Genomic DNA, 22,074 nt, shown 5'->3' on the forward strand with positions numbered 1-22,074 from the left:
CCCATATGGTCCCCTGAGCACCACCAGGAGTAATTCCTGAGTGCCTGAGCCAGGAGTAACCCCTGTGCATCGCTGGGTGTGACCCAAAAAGAAAAAAAATAAAGTATAGGTTGAGGGGGCCAGAGAGATAGTACAGCAGGTAGGGTGCTTTCTTTGTATGCACTGACCCAGGTTCTATCCCCAGCACCCCTTATGGTTCTCCTGAGCCTACCAGACAGTGATTCCTGAGTGCAGAGCCAGGAGTAACCACTCTCAGCACTGCTAGAGTAGACCAAGAAACAAAAAATAAAGTAAAAAGTGTAGGTCAAGAAGCTGTATAGCACAGATGGCAAGACACTTGCCTTCTATGCAGCCGACCTGGGTTTGATATCTGAGCTCCTTTAGGAATAATCTCTAATCCCTGAGCACAGAGCCAGGAGTAAGCCCTGAGCACTATTGGGTGTGCCCCTCCCTCCAAAAGTAAAACAAAGCAAAAAATGTGTAGGTTGAAGCCATTTTGTTTTTTTATTTATTTATTTTTATTTATTTATTTTATTTTTGGGTCACAACTGACAATGTTCAGTGATTACTCCTGGCTCATACACTCAGGAATTACTCCTGGCAGTGCTTGGGGACCATATGGGATGCTGGGAATCGAACCCAGGTCGGCCTTGTGCAAGGCAGACGCCCTATACGCTGTGATATCGCTCCAGCCCTGAAGCCCTGAAGCCAAGAGTTGTATTATTATTATTATTATTATTATTATTATTATTTTGTAGTAGGACCCACCTTCTCTCTCTCTCTCTCTGATCCCATTTCTATTACTTTACTGAGAAGAGAAATTGCAAGTAGGAAATAAAGGTCATCTTCATCATCTTTTGTATTTCTTTTCAGGGGATTTGTATTTTGAGAAAGCTGTGAATGGTTTCCTTGCTGACCTTTTTACCAAGTGGAAGGTATGTTTCTTCCTATGTACTAAGTCTCGTTGAATGAACATAACTCTATGTAGATTTGGAAAATACACTGTTTCAGACCCAGAGTGATATAGCTCAATGGGCTGAACAAAGTTTTTGCATGCATGGCAAGCACCCTACCTCCTGTACCTCAGTCCCTAGATAGGAGTTTAATCTCAGTATTTATTTATTTTTCTTTCTTTCTTTCTTTCTTTCTTTCTTTCTTTCTTTCTTTCTTTCTTTCTTTCTTTCTTTCTTTCTTTCTTTCTTTCTTTCTTTCTTTCTTTCTTTCTTTCTTTCTCTCTTTTTCTTTCTTTCTTTCTTTCTTTCTTTCTTTCTTTCTTTCTTTCTTTCTTTCTTTCTTTCCTTTCTTTCTTTCCTTTCTTTCTTTCTTTCTTTCTTTCTTTCTTTCTTTCTTTCTTTCTTTCTTTCTTTCTTTCTTTCTTTTACCTCAAGATTTCTTTTTTCTTTTCCTTCCCTCCCTTCATTTCTTCCTTCCTTTCTTCCTTCTTTTTATCGGGGGCAGGTGGAAGCACCCAGCAATGTTCAGGGCTTACACCTGGCTCTGTGCACAGGGATCACTCTTGGCAGTGCTTTGGAGACCATATGTAATGCCAGGGGTAGAACCTGGGTTGGCCATGTGCAAGGCAAGAGCCCTGAACCCTTATATTAGCTCTCTAGCCCCTCAAGATTTTATTTTATTTTTAGTTCATTCTATTATTATTACTGTTATTATTATTTTGGTTTGGGGCCACACCTGGAAATGCTCAGGTTTTACACTGGCTCTGGGCTTAAGGGACCATTTGGGGATCAAACCCAGGTTGTCAGCATACAAGCACACTACTTGCTGTACTGTCTCTCCGACCTGTCAAGTTTTTGTTTTCATTTTTAAGAATCAAGAACTTGAGACTTGGGAGGTAGCTAAAAGTGGTGTTGTATAGGCCTTACTTGTCTGATGTCTTAGGTTCCCTGAGCACCACTAGAAGTGATTCCTGAGTGCAGAGCCAGGAGTAACCCCTGTGCATGGCCGCGAATGACACAAAAAGAAAAAAAAAAAAAGAATATAGGGTGGCATGTAATATGCTCTGTTTTGAGTATGGTAAATGTTAGATTTTGGAGTTATTTAGTCCAATTGGGTTAGAGATGGGGATGGTCAATGTAGGTTGTTTTCCAAGACCAAAAAGGAACTGAAATTGAGTTTGCTGACTGGCTGGTGCAAGCCGTTATTTCCTACTCTGTAAATACCTTACTTCCCAAATAGACACCTGGACCCCTTGGCAATGCTTATTCTTACCCCCATGTTGTCCTGACTTTGATCTGCATTTCTCAGAATCCATCCTCATCCTAATGACAGTGAGAGAAGGTGGGATAGTTTTTGAGTCTATGTTTTTATTGTTTCAAAACAAAAAACTTTGTTTTGGTTCTCAGCATCTACACCCAGCGTGGTGCTCAAAGGACCACATGATGACAGATCAAATTCAGGCCTCCCACAGATTCAGAATCTATGCAAGTCTTCTGATCCCAGCAGTGCTCTTCCCATTGTATTATGCAACTTACATATGTATAAGTGACATATTACAACACAGTACATGATGTTATCCAGTATTGCATACTTCCTCAGAGCCTGCTAGAATTGAGCATATTATTAGACTTGTGCAGCTGCTTCACGATAAAGTAAATGAAATAAACATTTTTCTACTTATGCCTAGGAGAAGAACTGTAGTCATGAAGTGACAGTGGTCCTGTTTTCTAGAACTTTCTATGATGCAAAATCTCTTGGTAAGTCTCCTGCAGTTATTTTTGTTAAACTTCTCCATCCCAGCCCTGTATCCATTCCTCGTCATTATCTCCTTTTCCTTTGCACTGTTCCATCTTTTTCACCTTTTCTGTTGTGAAGACAGGGCAAAAAACAGAAATAGCACAGTCAACTATTGAATGTAAGAAGTCTGTGACTCATCTTAAAACCAATATAAAGGGTATACAATTATCCTTGGTACATTATTGTATATGTATGATGCAAATCTTCAACCCAGAAAGGGCAGCAGAGATATTAAGTTTTTTTCTTCAGTCACATCTATATGCTTTTTATCTATTTCAGATGAATTTCCTGAAATAAACCGAGCCTCAATTCGACAGGATCACAAGGGTCGATTCTATGAAGACTTTTATAAGTATGTTTTGGTGCTCTGCTATACCTTTTGTTATTTCTTTTTTCTTCCGGTATTTGGACCACACCTGGCAGTGCTCTGAGCTTGATCCCAGTGGTCCTCAGGGGAACATGTGGTGCTCGGGATTGAATCCACACTTCCAACATGCAATGCATGTCCTCAGTCTGTTAAATTGTCTCTCTAACCCGTTTTGTTGTTTTCTTTCCTAACTTTACAAAGCTCAACCTTTTTATTTCGAACAATTTTTGGTTTGTAGAGAATTTACAAGGGTAGCACAAAATTTCCACATATATGTCACAACATATATGTTTCCCCCATTAACATTTCATCACTCATCTCTGATCACTGTCTGATCTTCTGAGCTGGGAGAAGCCCCAAGCACCATTTGTTGTGAACCTAATAAACATAAAATAAACATTTCACAACCAAGGTATATTTGTCAAAACAATGAGATCAGGGAGATGGCCCAAAAAAGATTGGTGCACATGCTTTGCACGTGGGAGCCCTGGGTTTGATTCCTGGTACCACACTGAACTCTCCGGGAGCATTGTCAGGTGTGTCCTTAAAACAATGCTAATGAGATTAGCATTGAAACATTATTATCAATGAAATTTCAAACTATTTTTGGATTTCATCAATTTTTTTTCACCAACAGAGCCGCTGAATACGGCACACTTTGTGAGATAATGAAAGCATTCCAGGTGCACTTGGACTGGGTTGCTCTATGGCATGGAATGGGAGAACCCTGACCTCTCCAATTTCCAGTTGTGTGTGGAGAAATTTGCTGGTTGATTATTGCTACTTCAGGTCGAGGATAGAATAGTTATCAAGAGATTTTAGGAAGCCCTTTGCTTGGGGCCAGAACGGCAGTACAGATAGGGTGTTTGCATGCAGCTGACAAGGTTCGCCCCCATCATCCCATGTGGTTTCCCTGAGGACCATCAGGAGTAATTTCTGAGTGAAGAGCCCTTTGCTTTATAGAAAGTATTTTATTCTTGTCCAAGTACAGAGATTTCTTTTTTCTTTTTGGGTCACACCCGGTGATGCTCAGGGGTTACTCCTGGCATTGCACTCAGGAATCACTCCTGGTGGTGCTCAGGGGAACCATATGGGATGCTGGGAATCTAATCCGGGTCGGTTGCATGCAAGGCAAAGGCCCTACCTACTGTGCTATCGCTCCAGCTCCCAAGTACAAAGATTTTGTTCTTAGGTTAAAACCAATCCTTCTGATAATAAACATTTCATCAGCTCTGGCTCCACCTATTAAAGTTCTTAGAAATTGCTTCTTTGTAATCACTACCCTGTTATTAATTCAGCCATGCTTCCTTGGACTGTTTCATTCCATAACGGAGGGAAGGTCTTCCTCATTAGTTTCCTCTCCTATCTCAGATTTGAAAATACAGTATCTTTCTGCTTCTGCAGTGATGATCATTTGGTTTCTGTTTATCTTGGGTGGGGGAAGGCATACCTGGCATACCTGATGGTGCACAGGGTCTGCACAGTACCAGGAAATGAAGCTGTGCTAAGCATCCACTCTAGCCCTTGAGCTTTCTTCCCTGCACTCAGATGCTTTGTCTGTTTGTTTGTGGGCCACACCCAGCTATCCTCAGGGCTTACTCCTGGCACTGAGCTTGGGGTCACTCTGGCAGGCTTAGAGGACCATATGGGGCACCAGGAATTGAACCTGGGTCAGCTGCATGTATAGCAAGCACCTTACCCGCTGCACAAACTCTCCAGACCCAGGTGTTTGGTTTCTTCAGTACAGGCCACACTCTGCTGAGTGGGGCAATGGGGGACACCTAGGGCCACACATCACAGTGATGGGGGAGGGGAAACATGCAAGTATCAACATTGGATTCAGGGCCTCACACGCAACTAGACATTGCCTTAACACCTCAGTCACATTTCTGGCTATAATCACATATGTCTCTTACAAATATTTTTTATTCTAATCTGTTATTTTTGTTATTGTTGTTGTTTTTTGGGGGAGGCATACCCCGTGATGCTCAGAGCTTACTTTCGGTTCTGTGCTCAGGAATAATTTCTGGTGGTTCTCGGGGTATGGAGGGTAGAGCCTGGACTGGCCACATGCAAGTGCCTTGCTCACTGTACTACCTCTCCAGCCCATCAGTTTGTTATTTTTGATTTGTTTTTATGTTTTGGAGGATCAGACCCAACTGTGCTCAGGGTTTGCTTCAGGCTCTGTTTTCAGAGATCACTCCTGGCAGGGTTTGGGGGACTACTTGTGGTGCAGGAGATCAAATCCAGATCAGCCGCATGCAACGGTACAACAAGTACCCTACTCGTTGTACTACTGCTCGGACTCTATAACAACTTTTCTTTGTTAATGTGTATTCAATGCACTTGACTCATTACTTACTATTATGTGACACATTCCTCTATCGTCTTCTTTCCTTGAAATTGTAAAGGCTAATGAATCTAATATCCCATGTATAATAGCTACTCGATTTTCTATTTTCTGATTATCCTCCTTTCAGAGTGGTGGTGCAGAACGAGAGGAGAGAAGAGTGGACGTCACTGCTTGTGACCATTAAAAAACTCTTCATCCAGTATCCAGTGTTGGTGCGACTGGAACAGGCAGGTACTACATCCATGTGGCAGGAAGTGTGCCAGGGAAGGAGGTACCTGCTGGAGGTGGGGAGCAAAGATGTCCATGCCTACTCCCCTTCTAGTGCTGGGTATATTTTCTGCTTCTTGTGAGGTTTCTATTTCTGGGTGGGTCCAAATGTTTATTATACATGTTTTTTATTATTTTTATTTTATTTTAATTTTTTGCTTTTTGGGTCACACCCAGCGATGCACAGGGGTTACTCCTGGCTCATGCACTCAGGAATTACTCCTGGAGGTGCTTGGGGAACCATATGGGATGCTGGGAATCGAACCCAGGTCGGCCGTGTGCAAGGCAGATGCCCTACCCGCTGTGCTATCGCTCCAGCCCCCTATATATGTGTTTAATTCAGTATTGTCCCTCTCATGGGGGTGGAGGGGAACTATAGACCCAGATACCTTCCACTTTTTTGTGTTTGTTTTTTTTTCACTTGATTTATTTTAAGAGTTCATCTTTTCTGAAGTAGCACTCCTTCTCTTGTGTCTTTTGCTTCAGAGGGCTTTCCTCAAGGAGATAATTCTACCTCAGCACAAGGAAACTACCTTGAGGCGATCAATCTGTCATTCAATGGTGAGTAAGTCCCCCAGTTCCCCAGACCGGACAAGCATTTTGCTTCCCCCACCTGGCTCTGAACTTCTCTCTACTAATGCCCAGAGACCCAGACCTAATTGAGAATACCTCCTGTACCTATCCCCCAAATCAATTGAAAGCATTAGTCAGTTTCAATCCCTGGCATCCCATTTGGTCCCCTGAGCCCCCAGGAGTGATCCCTGACTGCAGAGTCAGCAGTAAGCCCTGAACACCACCATCTGTGGCCTCAAAACAAAAGTACAAAAAGAAAACAAGAAGAAAAAAGAATTATCAACATGCAGTTAGTATTTATAGGATTAGCAAAGGCAAAATGGGTATGATCTTTTTTATTCCCCTTCTCCCCCTTTTTTTCCTGGAGGTGCTCAGAATTGATTCCTGGCTCTCTGCTCAGGGATCAGTCACGGTTAGGCTCTGGGGGCCATGTGGGGTACTAGGTATTGAACTCTAGCTCTAGTCAGCCTTGTGCAAGGCATTTCTGCTGAACTCTCTCTCCAGTCCTCAAACGCATAGTCTTTTTTTTTTTTTAACTGTTTAATTTTAAAAAATTGGCAGGGGAGAGGTAGGACCACAGTCGACAGTGCTCAGGGCTTACTCCTGGCCCTGCTATTAGGGATCACTTCTGGAGCGGCTTGGGGTACTGTATAGCATGCCAGAGATCAAAACACATGCAAGGCAAGCACCCTGCCTTTGTGTTATCACTTTGACCCCCATATCTTTTTTTTGTCTGTGTGTGTGTTTGTGTGTATGTGTGCGTGTGGAGGATATCTCCCGAAGTGACATAATTTTACATTCAAACAGTTCCTTATATTGAAGGGGGAGGGCAGATATGCCCAGGACTATCTGTATTTCAGGTCAGAATGTGGCAATGGCTATAACAGAAAAATGATCAAGTTTCTCTGAGAGGTCCCTGAGCACCTCCAGGCAGGACCCTGAGCACAGCATCAGGAGTCCTCGAGCATCGCTGGGTGTGTTCCAAGCCTCTGCTCTTCTCCCTGACCCCACTGCCCCCTGCACTGAGAACAGAGTTGCTTGCCTATGGTGGTCTCTGAAAAGCTGTGGCATCTTCATTAAAGACCGTTTGCTTTGTTTCAAGTGTTTGACAAGCACTACATCAACCGCAACTTTGACCGGACGGGCCAGATGTCTGTGGTGATCACCCCTGGGGTGGGTGTGTTTGAAGTGGACCGCCTGCTCATGATCCTGACCAAGCAGCGGATGATAGACAATGGTAATGCCTCGGGTGCCTGTGTTTGCCATGTGTTCATAGCCTGAGTCACTGTCTGTCACTGAGCTTCTCCTGACCTGACACTGCCAGGTGTTCCATGGGCGCGCCATGGGAGTGCTATAAGGACGTGAGGTGGCAAAAAGAGTTCCATGATCATTCCTCTGCATTTCCCCTCACATCTCTTGTGTCTCTAAGTTTCTTTACATAAAAACAATTTTGCTTAACGAAAGAAAGAAAGAAAGAAAGAAAGAAAGAAAGAAAGAAAGAAAGAAAGAAAGAAAGAAAGAAGGAAAGAAAGAAAAAGAAAGTCCCATAATCTAGTGAGTTTGAGAAATGCTGGTTAATATAGGAAGACAGGTTCCCTAATTGCAGTTTTTATTTTTTTATTCAATTCAATTAATTAATTAATTATTTTTGGGGGGTCACACCTGGCAATGCACAGGAGTCATTCCTGGCTCATGCACTCAGGAATTATCCCTGGCTGTGCTCAAGGGACCATATGGGATGCTGGGATTTTAACCCGGGTCGGCCGAGTGCAAGGCAAATGCCCTACCCTCTGTGCTATCACTCCAGCCCCTAATTACAGTTTTTAATATGTTAGTGAGTCTTATCTCTAAAGGATGTCACTGATACTCTGAGTTTCTCAAGTAAACTTGAACCTGGAGGTCCTTTTGGAGGGGTTGAGTTGAATTTTTTTCTTTTTTCTCTTTGGTTTTTGTTCTTGGACCATACTTGGCAATGCTCAGGGGTTATTTCTGGCTCTGTACTCAGGAATTGCTCCTAATGGTAGTAGGGGGACCATACAGGATGCCGGTGATTGATCCCTGGTCAGTCATCTGCAAAGCAAATGTACTATGGCTCAGGAACTCCCCTCCCTTCCCCTTTCCTCCTCTCCCCTCCCCTCCCCTCCCTTCCCTTCCCTTCCCCCTTCACTTCCCCTTCCTTTCTTCCATTCTCCCTTCCTCCCTTCCTCCCTTCCTTCCTTTCCTTCCCTTCCCTTTATTTCCTTTCCTTCCCTTCCCTCCCTCCCTTTTTCCTTCCTTCCTTCCTTCCTTCCTTCCTTCCTTCCTTCCTTCCTTCCTTCCTTCCTTCCTTCCTTCCTTCCTTCCTCCCTCCCTCCCTCCCTCCCTCCCTCCCTCCCTCCCTTCCTTCCTTCCTCCTTCTCCTTATTCTTCTTTTTTTTTTTTTTTTTTTTTTTGCTTTTTGGGTCACACCGGGCGATGCACAGGGGTCACTCCTCGCTCATGCACTCAGGAATCACCCCTGGCGGTGCTCAGGGGACCATATGGGATGCTGGGATTCGAACCCGGGTCGGCCGCGTGCAAGGCAAACGCCCTACCCGCTGTGCTATCACTCCAGCCCCTCTCCTTATTCTTCTTTATCTCCTCCTTCTCCTCCTTCACCTCCTCCACCGCCTCCTCTCTCAGGGTCAGAACAATAGTACATCAGATAGGGTACTTGCCTTGCATACAGCCAAACCAGGTTCAATCCCCAGCAGCCCATGTGGTCTCCCAAGCACCACCAGAAGTGATCCCTGAGTGGAGAGCCAGGAAGAAGCTCTGAGTGATTTAAAAACAAGGATGAAAAATTACCATTTTACTTTTTATTTGTTTTTTGGGGTCATTCCTGGTGATGCTCAGGGATTGATTACTCCTTCCTCTGTTCTCAGGAATTACTCATGGTGGTGCCAGAATCAAATCTAGGTGGCCGCTTGCAGGGCAAGCACCCTACCCACTCTACCCAATCTCTGACCCTCCACGTTGAATTTCTTTTCAAGGACCTACAGGCCACCAGCCCATCTTGGGAAATGCCATCGTATCCCTTGGTGGACCTCTCTCCCCAGTTTGATTTGTGTTTCAGTAACAAAATGGATTTGGGAAAGATTGCCAGAAAACCAGTTTTGTTTTGCTTTTGCAGAGATTCTTTTACCTTTTTTTCTTTTTCTTCTTCATTTTTTTTTTCTTTTTGGGTCACACCTGGTGATGCACAGGGGTTACTCCTGGCTCTGCACTCAGGAATTATTCCTGGCGGTGCTCAGAGGACCATATGGGATGCTGGGAATCGAACCTGGGTTGGCCGCGTGCAAGGCAAATGCCCTACCCTCTGTGCTATTGCTCCAGCCCCTCTTCTTCATTTTTTTGACCATCACATCCAGCAATGCTTCAGGGAGCAGGTAGTAGACTTTCTCCATTTTTTTTTCTCCATTTTTTGATCTTTATTAACAGAGGCCTGATTTTCTTTTAAATAGATCATGATATGACAGTCCAAAACTTTTTATCAGACATCAAATAGTACAGGGTGATGGCACTCAGTAAAGAGGAAATAGACAAACTCTATCTCTATACTTCTTTGTTACACAGGTAACACTGAGGAGATCATTAAATGTAATATGTCAAGTTAGATTTGTGGCATCCCCTAACCTGGTGAAACACCATCATTAATACACTGAGATACACCTTTCTGTTAGATACATGTCTAATATGTGTGTGTCTCTATTCCCCATCCCTCCCAACTTTTTTTTTTTTTCAATCTTTGTGTTTTTAGGAATTGGTGTGGACTTGGTGTGCATGGGGGAGCAACCGCTACATGCAGTCCCATTGTTCAAGGTAATTAGACTCGGGCTTTGTCTACTGAAAGTGCCAGGCTGCAGGATGATCATGAGAATAAATTTAAATGGGGCTGGAGAGACAACTGTACAGGTTGAGTGAATTCCTTGCATTCGGGAGACCCTTCCTGAGCTCTGACACTGCACGGTCCCCCATACACTGCCTGGAGCAACTCCAGGCATAGGCCTGCAAGTAGCCTCTGAGCACCTGCCAAGTGTAGCCCCCAAACAAATAAGCAAAAAAGTGAATAATTAAAAATAGAAAAATTGGGGCTGTTCAACAACCTAATTTTGATTTTGTTTTGGGGTCACACCTGGTGTTTTTTTTGTGTGTGTGTGTTTGTTGTTGGGCCACATCTGGCCATGCTCTGGACTTACTCCTGGCTCTACACTCAGGAATCACTCCTGGCAGTGCTGAGGGACTATATATATGGTTGGCTGCGTGTAAGGCAAGTGCCCTACCCGCTATACTATTGCTCCAGCCCACACCTGGTGGTTTTCTGGGGCTGCTTCATCTCCACTTGGGGACTTGAGTTGTCAAGGATCAAATCAGGGCCTTCCACATGCTTTGCAGCCCTTTGGGTTAGCCCTCTGGCCCTCCACATCTTAATTTTCTTTTTTTTTCTTTTTGGGTCACACCTAGCGATGCTCATTAGTTACTCCTGGTTCTGCACTCAGGAATTACTCCTGGTGGTGCTTGGGGGACCATATGGAATGCCAGGGATTGAACCTAGGTCGGCTGTGTGCAAGGCAAATGCCCTACCCGCTGTGCTATCACTCCAGCCCCACATCTTAATTTTCTAGCTGATCTGTGTACTGATGTTTTCCCTTTTCAGCTACATAATCGAAGTGCACCTCGTGATTCCCGTCTGGGTGATGACTATAATATCCCTCACTGGATAAACCACAGGTGAGTGTGATCTTGATTCATAGTGGATGAATAATTTTTTTTAGACATTTTCTTTATTTTCAGTATATGCGTGTGGGAGGGGGGACGTGGCACATCAGGGTTTTTTTCCCCCCTTTTTGGGTCACATCCGGCGATGCACAGGGGTTACTCCTGGCTCATGCACTCAGGAATTACTCCTGGTGGTGCTCGGGGGACCATATGGGATGCTGGGAATTGAACCCAGGTCGGCCGCGGGCAAGGCAAATGCCCTACCCGCTGTGCTATCACTCCAGCCCCAACATCAGGTATGTTTAGGGGCAACACTTGGCCCTGTGCTCAGGGCAGCACTTGGTGGTCTGCAGTGTGCCATATGCTGGGCCAGGGATCAATCAGGATCTGCTGCATGCAGAGCAGGCACTTACCCCCTGCACTATCTCTTCGGCTCTTCCTTGCCATTTTGCCTTCAAGTCTGTACTATAAAGTCTTTGGTCAAAAAAATGTGGACACCAAATGTTGACATTATGGATGTAACTCAGTAGTCGAGCATTTACCTTGAATATGTAAGGCCTTGAGTTTCATTCTAGCACCATGAAAGGAAGGAAAATTTTGGGACTAGTTAGATACACTAACTTTGTAACTGTGTATCTCATGGTGATTCAATTAAAAAGGTATTTTAAAACAATAAACCTCTATGGGACTGGAGCGATAGCACAGCGGGTAGGGCGTTTGCCTTGCACGCGGCCGACCCGGGTTCGATCCCCGGCATCCCATATGGTCCCCCAAGCACCACCAGGAGTAATTCCTGAGTGCAGAGCCAGGAGTAACCCCTGAGCATCGCTGGGTGTGACCCAAAAAGAAAAAAAAAAAAACAAAAAAACAATAAACCTCTATTATGTAAAGCAGTAAAAAAGATGTAAGAACTCTCAATGTTGATAAAACTAAAAGCACATTTTGGGGGCCAGAGAAAGTATGGTGGGTTAGGTATATTGCTTGCACAATTCAACCCAGATTTGTTCCCTGGCACCACATATGGTCCCCTGAGCACTGCTAGGAGTGATCCCCGAGCACAGAGCTGGGAGTAAGCCTGGAGCACCTCTGAGTATAACCTCCAAAAACAAAATTAAGAAAGCAAAGTTTGGAGACCTTTTTTTAAAACTCATATTTCCAACTCTCACAGACCACAGTCGACCAGCATTGTACCTCATCACCTCCATTTGTAGAAAAATCCCTATGCCTCTATTCAGGGGGGCATTCCTGTTGGTTCCTACTTGGGAGTGGAACATAGAGTCCCCCTGCCAGTGCCAGCACCTTAACCTGACCCTCTTCTTTGGAACTACTGCAGTCATCTAATAGTATTTGTACTTCTAGATTCTGTCCGGTTTTCCCTTGATATCAAGTTTCTCAGCAGTTTGGGCTGAATCACTTTTCATTGTTGAGGGGGCTGCCCTGTATGTGGTAGGATATTAGTAGCATCCCTGGCCTTCATCTGCCACGTGCCAGTAGCATAGAGCCCCATTTGTAACAGCTCAAACTGTCTGCAGATCTTTGCTGTGTCCTGAGAGTAGCATAAATCCCCTCCACCCCACACCTCCCACCCATTAAAAATCATTTCTTTAGACCAGTGGTTTTCTACTCTCCCTCCCCGTTTTGTTCCATACCTGGCAATGCTTGAGCCATTCTGGCTTGATGCTTAAGGGCTCATGTTGTGCTCGGGATAAAACCTGGGATTTTCACATGCAAAGCACATCCACGACTGCGTTTTGAGCTATCTCCCTAGCCACTTGTGTTGGGGCTGGTGGGAGCTTTTTATTTTTCCCCTAAATGATAGAGAGCTTTCTTTCTTTTGTTCTTTAAAAATCTTTTTGTTTTGTTTTTGCTTTTGAGTCATCCAGCGATGCTCAGGGGTTATTTCTGGATCTGTGCTCAGAAATTACTCCCTTTAGTGCCCAGGGGACCATATAGGATGCTGGGGATAGAACTTGGATTGGCTGCATGCAAAGCAAATGCCCCACCTGCTATACTATTGCTCCAGCCCCTCTTCGGCTTCCACTTCCTCTTCCACCATTTCTCTTTCATTCTGTGTGACTGACATCCACATTTTAATGACTTTCTTCCTGCCAGGGTCTCTCCACCCATCTTTCTCCCTGTAATTGCCTGTTTTTCCTCTAAGATCCAGCCCCAGCATGTGTCTTCTGTGAGTTCAGACAGCCAATAGGTTATTTTTCTTCAGAGCCTCTGCAGTCATCTGTCTTCCTCAGTGTTTTCTGTCTGAGGCCCAGAACTTGTAAAAGGCAGAGGATCATTTGCCTGATGCCTAAAAACCCACAGGCCTTTCTATTATTTGCTTTTGCTTCCTTAACAGCTCTTTGCTCAAGACCAGCTTGAAATTTCATTACAGGGGCTAGAGCGATAGCACAGTGGGTAGGGTGTTTGCCATGCACGCGGCCAACCCGGGTTTGATTCCCAGCATCCCATATGGTCCCCTAAGCCTGCCCAGAGTAATTCCTGAGTGCAGAGCCAGGAGTAACCCCTGTGCATCGCCGGATGTGGCCCAAAAAGAAAAAAAAAAGAAAATTCATTACAAAAATTAATTTTAACCTTGAGGTATATCCTTTATCTTTATCATTGGACATATTCCCCTGATAAGGTGATTGCTTTTGGTCAGTTATTCATAGGTGAAGAATCAGGGGCTGAGAGATAGCACTGAACTTGTGTTTTGGATGCAAAGATTGAGGGCTAACAAAACCAAACACAGGTGAAGAATCAGTTTTTTTGAGCAAAGAATAATTATTTGGGCAGCTCTATAACATGGCACAGTCACGTTGTAATTATTCTTTGCCACGTGATTCTCTCTAAAGATGCCCTTAGAGTAAAATAATCTCTGTCTGGTAATCTGTGTTATCCTTATACATATGTCTGGATAGGATTCTTTAAGGATACTCAATTCTACATGCCTGTTTTTGTTTGGGGACCACATCAAGCTGTGCTCAGGGCTTACTCCCAATTCTTGGGGCTGGGGAATCGTATGTACTGCCAGGAATCAAATTTAGATTGGCTACGAGCAAGACAAGCACCCTACCTACTGTACTACCTTTCTGTTCCCGATTTTGCATGTTGTCACTGCATTTCCTGACGACGTCACTTCCAGAGTGATTACCAGCATATTCTCACCTCTGGAGATTCTCCCCATCATGATCCGAGATGTGTAATTCCTTTCTTTTACGTTATGGAACATTCTTTGCCTTATAGGTAGGCCTACATCTCAACCTGAAGATGTGTACTTTTGGCTTTTTTCCCCTTTGGAGAAGTCTGTGTTCTCTCTTGAACATTTATTTCTCTCCCCTCACATTTTTTTTTAATTATACTATTTTACTTCACACACAAGAAAAAATAAAAAAGGAAGAAAGAATGATTACTTCATAAGATGCCTCCAGAATCTTCCTCATTTAGATACCAGTCTATCTTTTTCTTTTCTTTTTTTGTGCATTATTTTCCCAATGATAAAATAGCTACTATTTAATTATCCACATTTCATGCTTTTAAGTTTAGTATAATAAATAAGGCAGAGAGCAAGCTGTCACTCACACAAAACTATGTAGGAATTTAAATATTACAAGTTGCCTTAAATTTTACTTATGGTAACTTGAACATGTTTTTTTTTTGTGCCTGTATTTTTCTTCCAGAATTGGCTCTCTGGTGTAGTTACGGAGGAGGATGGAGCCACACTTAAAGGCCCGTAGTCTGAGCGGTGGGAGGGTCTGAGGCTGGCCTTGCCCGGCTCCCTGTGAGCCGTGTTTGCTTGAGCCACCCTGTGACAGGAACTGGAAGGCCTGAGCTGGCGACTGCAGCTGCTCCCAAGTGCTGTTGTTCTCACCCTAGGGCAGAGCCTGCTTAGCAGCCGGCGAAGAATCCCCACTGTGGGAGCCCCGAGCCCCTGCCAAGCTAATCAAGTTGTCTGCAGTGAGAACACAATGGTCCCCACAGTACTATTGGCGAAGAATGAATGTTGTTCTAATGGCACATTAATACTGAGATATAAGCGTTATAAAACTAGGATTTGAGGAAATGATGGGTTGTGGCTGAACTCTGTCAGGAGCTCATTAGAGACATCCCAGCGGCGGGGGAGGAGGCTCGGGGGTGAAGGCACTGGCATTGCACTTAGCACACCCTGGTAGCACCACCAGGAGCGAGCAAGTGATTCCCTGAGCACAGAGCCAGGAGTGCTTCCTGAGCACCACTAGGTTTGGCCCACTCCACCTCCACACCAGAGAGAGGGGGGGGGATAAACACTCCCCTCTCTGGCCCCTTGGGGAGTCAGTTGTGAGCAGAGTGATGATACATGGTGGGGATTTATTGTTCAATTTTCAAAGCATTCTTACCGCAAATTAACTATAGATAAAAGAGATTGTAGAGGGGGCTGGAGCGATAGCACAGTGGGTAGGGCGTTTGCCTTGCACGCGGCCGACCCGGGTTCGATTCCCGGCATCCCATATGGTCCCCTGAGCACCGCCAGGGGTAATTCCTAAGTGAAGAGCCAGGAGTAACCCCTGTGCATTGCCGGGTGTGACCCAAAAACCAAAAAAAAAAAAAAAAGATTGTAGAGAGATAACTGAGCAATAGAAAAAAAGCTGTACATTCTTTCTTCACTTCTTTTTTTTTTTTTTTGGCTTTTTTGGGTTACTCAGGGGTTACTCCTGACCTGCACTCAGGAATTACAGTGCTTGGGGGAACTATATGGGATGCCAGGAATTGAACCTGGGTCAACTGCATGCAAGGCAAACACCCTGCCCATTGTACTATTGTTTGCATTCTTTCTTTAAAATCTTCTCTTTTCTTCTGTAAGTGTGGTGATTTACAGTACCGATAATGGCAGGGTTTTATGCATAAAGTATTCCAGCACCACACTTTCCCCCAGAGTGTCTGCCTTGTTCCACCATGCCCCTCTCAATGACCTCCACCCCCTATAATATTCGCCCCATCTGCCTGTAATAATAGGCTTCCTATTAAAAACCATTTTTAACCAATTTCTCTTGCTTTTGGACCTATTTTGTTTCTTCATATACCACATATGAGAGATCATATTCTATCTGTCCCTCTCCTGACTAACTTCGCTCAGCATGATACTCTCCAGATCAATCCATATAGCAGCACATCACATCATTTCTCTTTTCTGTCTTCTTCTTCCTTCTCCGCTTCCTCCTCCTCCTCCTCCTCCTTCTTCTTTCTTCTTCTTCCTTCTACTTCTTTTTTCCGGACCACATCTGGCCAGGCTCTGGGTTTTCTCCTGGCTCTGCACTCAGAGGTCACTCCTAGCGGGGCATGGAGGAACATGTGGGGTGCCGGGGACCAAATCTGGATCGCCTACATACAAAGCATACACCCTGACTGTTGTACGGTCTCTCTGGCCCTAATTTCATCTTTGCTGTTGTTTTATTTGGAAGCCACAACTGGTCATGCTTAGGGCTTAGTCCTTGTTCTGTGCTCAGGGATCATTCCTGGCATTCCCAGGGGACCCATGGGTGTCAGGGATCAAACCTGGGTTAGCTGCATATAGGACAAGTGCCTCTTCTCTCTCCTCTCTTCCCCTTTCTTCCCCTCCCCTCCCCTCTCCTCTCCTCTCCACTCTGCGCTCCTCTCCTCTCCTCTGGCTTCTCTCCTTTCGCTCTCCTCTTCTCTCCTTTCTATCCCCCTCCTCCTTCTCCTCTCCTTTCCATTTTTGGGGAGGGCCATAGCTGGCAGTACTGGGGAGCTCTTCATTGCTCTGCGCTCAGAGGTTGATCCTGGCAGTGCTCAGGGAAGCATGTGGTGCTGAATGTCGATCTAGGGTTGGCTGTATGCAAGATCCACCTTTCTGATCCTTTCTCACCTTTCTGGCCCATCTCTCTAGCCCATCCTTTTCTTTCCCTGCTGGGCTACTCTTTCTCAGTAAGTGCTTGTCAATCAGTAAGAAAACCCTGGCGTCTAGCACGATGAGTATAGAGGTGAAGTATCCTAGGTAAACAGATTTACTCCCTGCCACAAGGAGGAGATTCAAATCCAGTCAGGACTCAGGTCTCATGTATATCAAATGATTCACAGAAGGGGAAAAAGAATAAGATAACATTAAAGATCTGTTTCGTGGTAATAACAAAGGAAGTTGGAATGGGGAGACCGATGAATCCTGAGACAAAGTCATTCGTTTACAGAGCTCTGGGATTTCGATCAACTGGGTCTGAAGGTTTAAAGCAAAAGGTGTTGTTTATTTCGTGTTTATGTCTTTTATTTCTCATTTAGTTCCTGTTTATTTCTCTTACAGTTTCTACACATCCAAAAGCCAGCTCTTTTGTAATAGTTTCACCCCACGAATAAAACTGGCAGGAAAGAAGGTAAGTTTCAGGCACCGGCAGAGCCTTCAAGAGACTGTCAGATACCAACAGAGTTATTTTGGTTCTGACTTATCCTTTGCTCTCCAAACGGTTGCAAAGAGTTTAAGGAATATATCTTTGAACTTCATAATTTTTTATCTTGGGGGCATATCCAGTGGCACCCAGGGCGTGTTGCTCAGAGGTTCTCTTGGTGAGACTCAAGGGACCGTATGATGCCAGGGATCAAACCCAGACCTCCAGCATACTAAGCCTGTGCCGTGGTCCTTTGAGCTATGTCCCCAACTTCAGAACTGTATATATTTTTTCTTTGGCTTTTGGGCCACACACAGCCATGCTTAAGGCTGGTGCCTGACTCTGCACTCGGATTGCTCCTGGCAACTACATGTCATGCCCAGGATCAAGTCCAGGTTGACTTCGTGCAAGGCAAGTGGCTTACTCCTGTACTGTCTTTATGGTCCAGAGCTTTATAACTTTTTTTTTTAAGTTTAAATAAATGACAATATAAACCTCAGACTGCAAGAAATATTTTTGGCACAAAATACAAAATTTTGTTATGCTATGCCTGAATGTACTGAGACCATTCAGATACCAATGGGGACAAAGAAGTGAACAAACATTACAACAGAGGGAGAGTGTATAAAAAAGATCACATCATAGCAGTAGAAAAATGCAAATTCAGAGAAAAATGGAGATTCTTTTTCTGCCTACCAAATATATTTAAAAACACATTGGGGCCGGAGTGATAGTACAGCGGGTAAAGCATTTGCTTGGAAATAGCTGATGTGGTTTGGTCCCCAGCATTCCAGATGGTCCCCCAAGCACTGCCAAGAGTAATTCCTGAGTGTAGAACCAGGAGTAACCCCTGAGCATCACCAGGTGTGACCCAAGAAAGAAAAAACAAAGAAAGAAAAACACTGCAATGATAATTTGGGCTGGAGAGTACAGTGGCTAAGCTAATTGCCTTTCATGCTTCTGACCCTGTTTGATTTTTGTTTTGGGGCCATATCCAGCGATGCTCAGGGGTTGCTCCTGACTCTGCACTCAGGAGTTATTCCTGGTGGTGCTCAGGGGATTGAACCCAGATCAGCAAAGCAAGTGCCCTACCCACTGTATTATTGCTCCAGACCTAACCCCAGTTTGATCTCTGCTACCATATGGAACCCAGAGCACCACCAGGGATTAACCCTGGAACACCACTGAGTATGTTTCCATAAACCAAAAAAAAAAAAAAAAAGTAAAACAAAAACAAACCAAGAATTATATCAAATGCTAGAAAAAGTATGATGAAATCGGTGATTGTGAAAAGCAGTTCAATTATGTATCTCAAGAATAATATGAGGCGAGGTATTTACGTCTAAACTGCTAGAGCCAGCATGACTGTAAGCATGGGACCCAAACCACAGTAATTCAACTTAAAAATGTATCTGCTAAGGAGACAGGTTGGGAGGTGGGAGGGAACCTGGGGTCATTATTGGAGGGATGTGGATACTGTTGGGATTGGAGTTGGAGCGTTGTATGCCTGAAACTCTAATTGTCAAAAACCTTGTAAATCACAGTAACCACATACTTTTTATTGGTTTTGGTGTTTGTACCCCACCTGGCGATGCTCAGGGGTCATGCTTAGCTCTGTGCTCAGGAATTACTCCTTCCAGTGTTAGGGAACCATTGTAATGAGGGGGAGCAAATCCTGGTCGGCCTTGTGCAAGGCAAGCACCCTACCCATTGTACTGTCGTTCCAGCTAAACAAAATTTTAAAAATGGTAAAAAATGTAAAAGTAATGTAAATATTTATTCCATTTGCAGATTATCCTTTTTTTTGGCCACATAAAGAAATAATTGAGAATACTGTATGCAGATTTTTTCTTTTCTTTTTTTTATTAAATTATTTCTATTAAAATGTATGTTTAGGGTTTGTTTTTTTTTTTGGTTGCTGTTTTGTTTTGGGACCACATATGGGTGTACTCAGGGCTTACTCTTGGCTCTATGCTCAGGGGTCAGTCCTGGTGGTACTCAGGGTACTATATATGGTAGAACCTGTACTATCTCTTTAGCCCCCAAAGCAGCAATTTTTAAAAATTGAAGTATCATATTTGCAGTAGTATCTAAGTCTCTATTTTATAGTTGCAGAGTACTGTATCATTTCTTCCTATGCTAAAACTAGAACAATATCTTGTTCTAGTTTTAATTTAGAATAGCACAAAGTTTGAAATAATAAGGAAATGGCTAAATTGTAAAATTGTTGTTTTAAGTAAGTCTTTCCATTTTCTCTCTACCTTTGTGGTCCGTTTCAACAACTGGGTGATCAGCCCTGGTGGGTTTAGGCTGACAGATGGGGCACTGTGCTGATAAAGGAGGAAGCACGCAAGGTGCCCACCCTAGCTATAGCACTGTAGCACGGTCATTCCGTTGTTCATCTATTTGCTCGAGCGGGCACCAGTAACGTCTCCATTGTGAGACTTGTTACTGTTTTTGCCATATCAAATACTCCACGGGTAGCTTGCCAGGCTCAGCAGAGCCCACTGTAGCTATGGTTGGAAAAACACAATAGTGGATTGGCCAAGAGTTGGAAGAGGTTGGCTTGGATTTTGGCTCTGCCACTTGCTAGTTGTGTAACTTTAAGCAAGTCCCTTATTCTCTCCAGGGTTGATTTTTTTTTTTTTTTTTTGCCTATAAACCAAGATTCATGTCCTCATTGGAAAGAATTTAGGACTGAGCAGGATGTGAGGTGGGGAGGTAAAGGACCTAGCAGCCTGACGGTGCGGTAGGTAGGAGGCGAGTGTTTGCTTCTAATTTCCCAGCAAGTATAGGGAGTCACGCTGTCTGCCCTGGAGTCACTGTGCCTTGTGGCTATTCTGGCACAGGAGGGAGTGATTTATTGTCTATTTAATTTTACAGCCTGCCTCTGAGAAAGCAAAAAATGGCCGAGATACATGTGAGTATTTTTTAAAATCCTTTTTTTCATATATTTTAAAAAGTCAGCTAAGCCTGGCAATAAGGTTATGTGTTTCACATAAAGTGTTCACAGACAAATGGAGAAATGTAAGTTATCTTTGTATGACCTTTGAAAGATTAACTTAACCACTGTGTGTGTGTGTGTGTGTGTACACGCACATTTTCTTCCCAAATGTTTTGATCTCCTGAGCAATGCTCAGGAGGCCCAGAGCTACTTCCAGTAATACTTGGCCAATTGGCCCACAGTTCAAGGCAAGATACCCTCTATATTTTTGTCCTGTTATCTGCAAAATAGGTATGACAAAGCCTCAGGGCCAGGAATGTGGCTCAGTGTAGAGCACATGCCTTGCAAGTATAAGACTCTGAGTTCAATTCCTGGCACTGGAGGAAATAAAAATATCTTGTATATATTTTTATACGTCCATTGTAGCTGATAGAAAAGATTTTAATTTAATTTTTTTTTGTGCTAGTAATTGAATCCAGAACCTCATACATGCAAATGTGCTCTTTCAGTGAACTCTACCCTAACTCCTAGAAAGTTTTTTTTTTTTTTGATTTTGCTATTTTTGTTTTGATTTTTAGGGCGACATCTGGCTTTGCTTAGAGGGTACTCCTGGCTCAGAGAGCTTGGGGTTGTTCCCAGAGGTGCTCAGGGAACCATGTGGTGCTGGGAATTAAACCTGGGCTTCCTGCATGCAAAACATGTGCTGAGCTCTTGAGTTAAATTATCTCCTCAGCCCTGATTATGCTCTGGGATTATTCCTGGCTCTGTGCTCAGGGGTCATTCTTGGTGGGGCTCTGGGAAACATGGCAGGTGGTTTTATTTTTAGGCCACATCTGCAGTGAATGGGGTTTACTTCCAGCTCCAGAAGTGTTCCAGGTATATTTGGTGTTGGGAACAAGCTATGGCTCCCATATGCAAATAGAGAACTTATGGGAGCTATTTCCTCTAGCCCTGTAGATGATTTTTTTTTTTTGAGTCACACCCAACAATACACAGAGGTTACTCCTGACTTTGCACTCAAGAATTACTCCTGGCGGTGCTTGGGGACCATATGGGAACCTAGGTCAGCCATGTGCAAGGCATACGCCCTACCCACTGTACTATTGCTCCAGCCCCTGTAGATGATATTTTTAAAGTGGACATACAGAAGAGTGAAACGCTTCCAACACTTGGCCTTTAGTTACTGCTATAGGATTTCTATGTCGCTTTGTACCTATGTCCTTTAATCTCAACAATCGAATCTAATAAATGGGTTAATGGCCGTAGTGGGAGATCATAGATGATAATCCTGTGCCTTGTAGGGGAAGGCCCTCTGTAGGGATGTGTTTGAAATGTGTTCTGATGTTTTGATGACAAATTGCATTTGTGTTTTTCAGCTCTCGGAACTCCAAAAGAGTCTGAGAATGCCCTTCCCATCCAAGTGGACTACGATGCCTATGATGCACAAGTGTTCAGGCTGCCTGGTCCGTCTCGGGCTCAGCGCCTCGCCACCTGCAGGTTTTCTGCCAGATTCATTTTGGGGTGAATTTTAAGCTTCTTAGGAGTCCAGGGATATAGGAGTCCAAGGCATGTGCTCTCAAGTGGTAGAGCACATGCCTTGCTATGAGAGACTCTGAATTCTAGCCCCAGCACTGCATAGCACACTGAGAACCACTAGGCGTGGCCCCAATACCAATTAAAAAAAAATTGTTTAGGAACTGAGGACATTAGTGGC

At 44.1% G+C, this 22,074-nt stretch overlaps 1 protein-coding gene across 4 annotated transcripts in view; it reads left to right on the forward strand.

Moving 5' to 3' along the window:
• Positions 1 to 22,074, forward strand: part of DEPDC5 (DEP domain containing 5, GATOR1 subcomplex subunit) — a 142,303-nt gene that overhangs the window by 24,714 nt on the left and 95,515 nt on the right. For all 4 annotated transcript variants that reach the window (XM_055146986.1, XM_055146988.1, XM_055146987.1 and 1 more), the window contains exons 10-20: positions 874 to 935; positions 2,642 to 2,711; positions 3,031 to 3,103; positions 5,599 to 5,702; positions 6,225 to 6,299; positions 7,414 to 7,548; positions 10,090 to 10,151; positions 10,987 to 11,060; positions 17,335 to 17,404; positions 20,300 to 20,336; positions 21,737 to 21,857. In XM_055146986.1, coding sequence (XP_055002961.1) covers positions 874 to 935; positions 2,642 to 2,711; positions 3,031 to 3,103; positions 5,599 to 5,702; positions 6,225 to 6,299; positions 7,414 to 7,548; positions 10,090 to 10,151; positions 10,987 to 11,060; positions 17,335 to 17,404; positions 20,300 to 20,336; positions 21,737 to 21,857 — 883 coding nt within the window. The remainder of the gene's footprint in view (positions 1 to 873; positions 936 to 2,641; positions 2,712 to 3,030; positions 3,104 to 5,598; positions 5,703 to 6,224; positions 6,300 to 7,413; positions 7,549 to 10,089; positions 10,152 to 10,986; positions 11,061 to 17,334; positions 17,405 to 20,299; positions 20,337 to 21,736; positions 21,858 to 22,074) is intronic.

Source organism: Sorex araneus, chromosome 9 (assembly GCF_027595985.1).
Source record: "Sorex araneus isolate mSorAra2 chromosome 9, mSorAra2.pri, whole genome shotgun sequence".
Classification (NCBI taxonomy): Eukaryota; Metazoa; Chordata; class Mammalia; order Eulipotyphla; family Soricidae; genus Sorex; species Sorex araneus.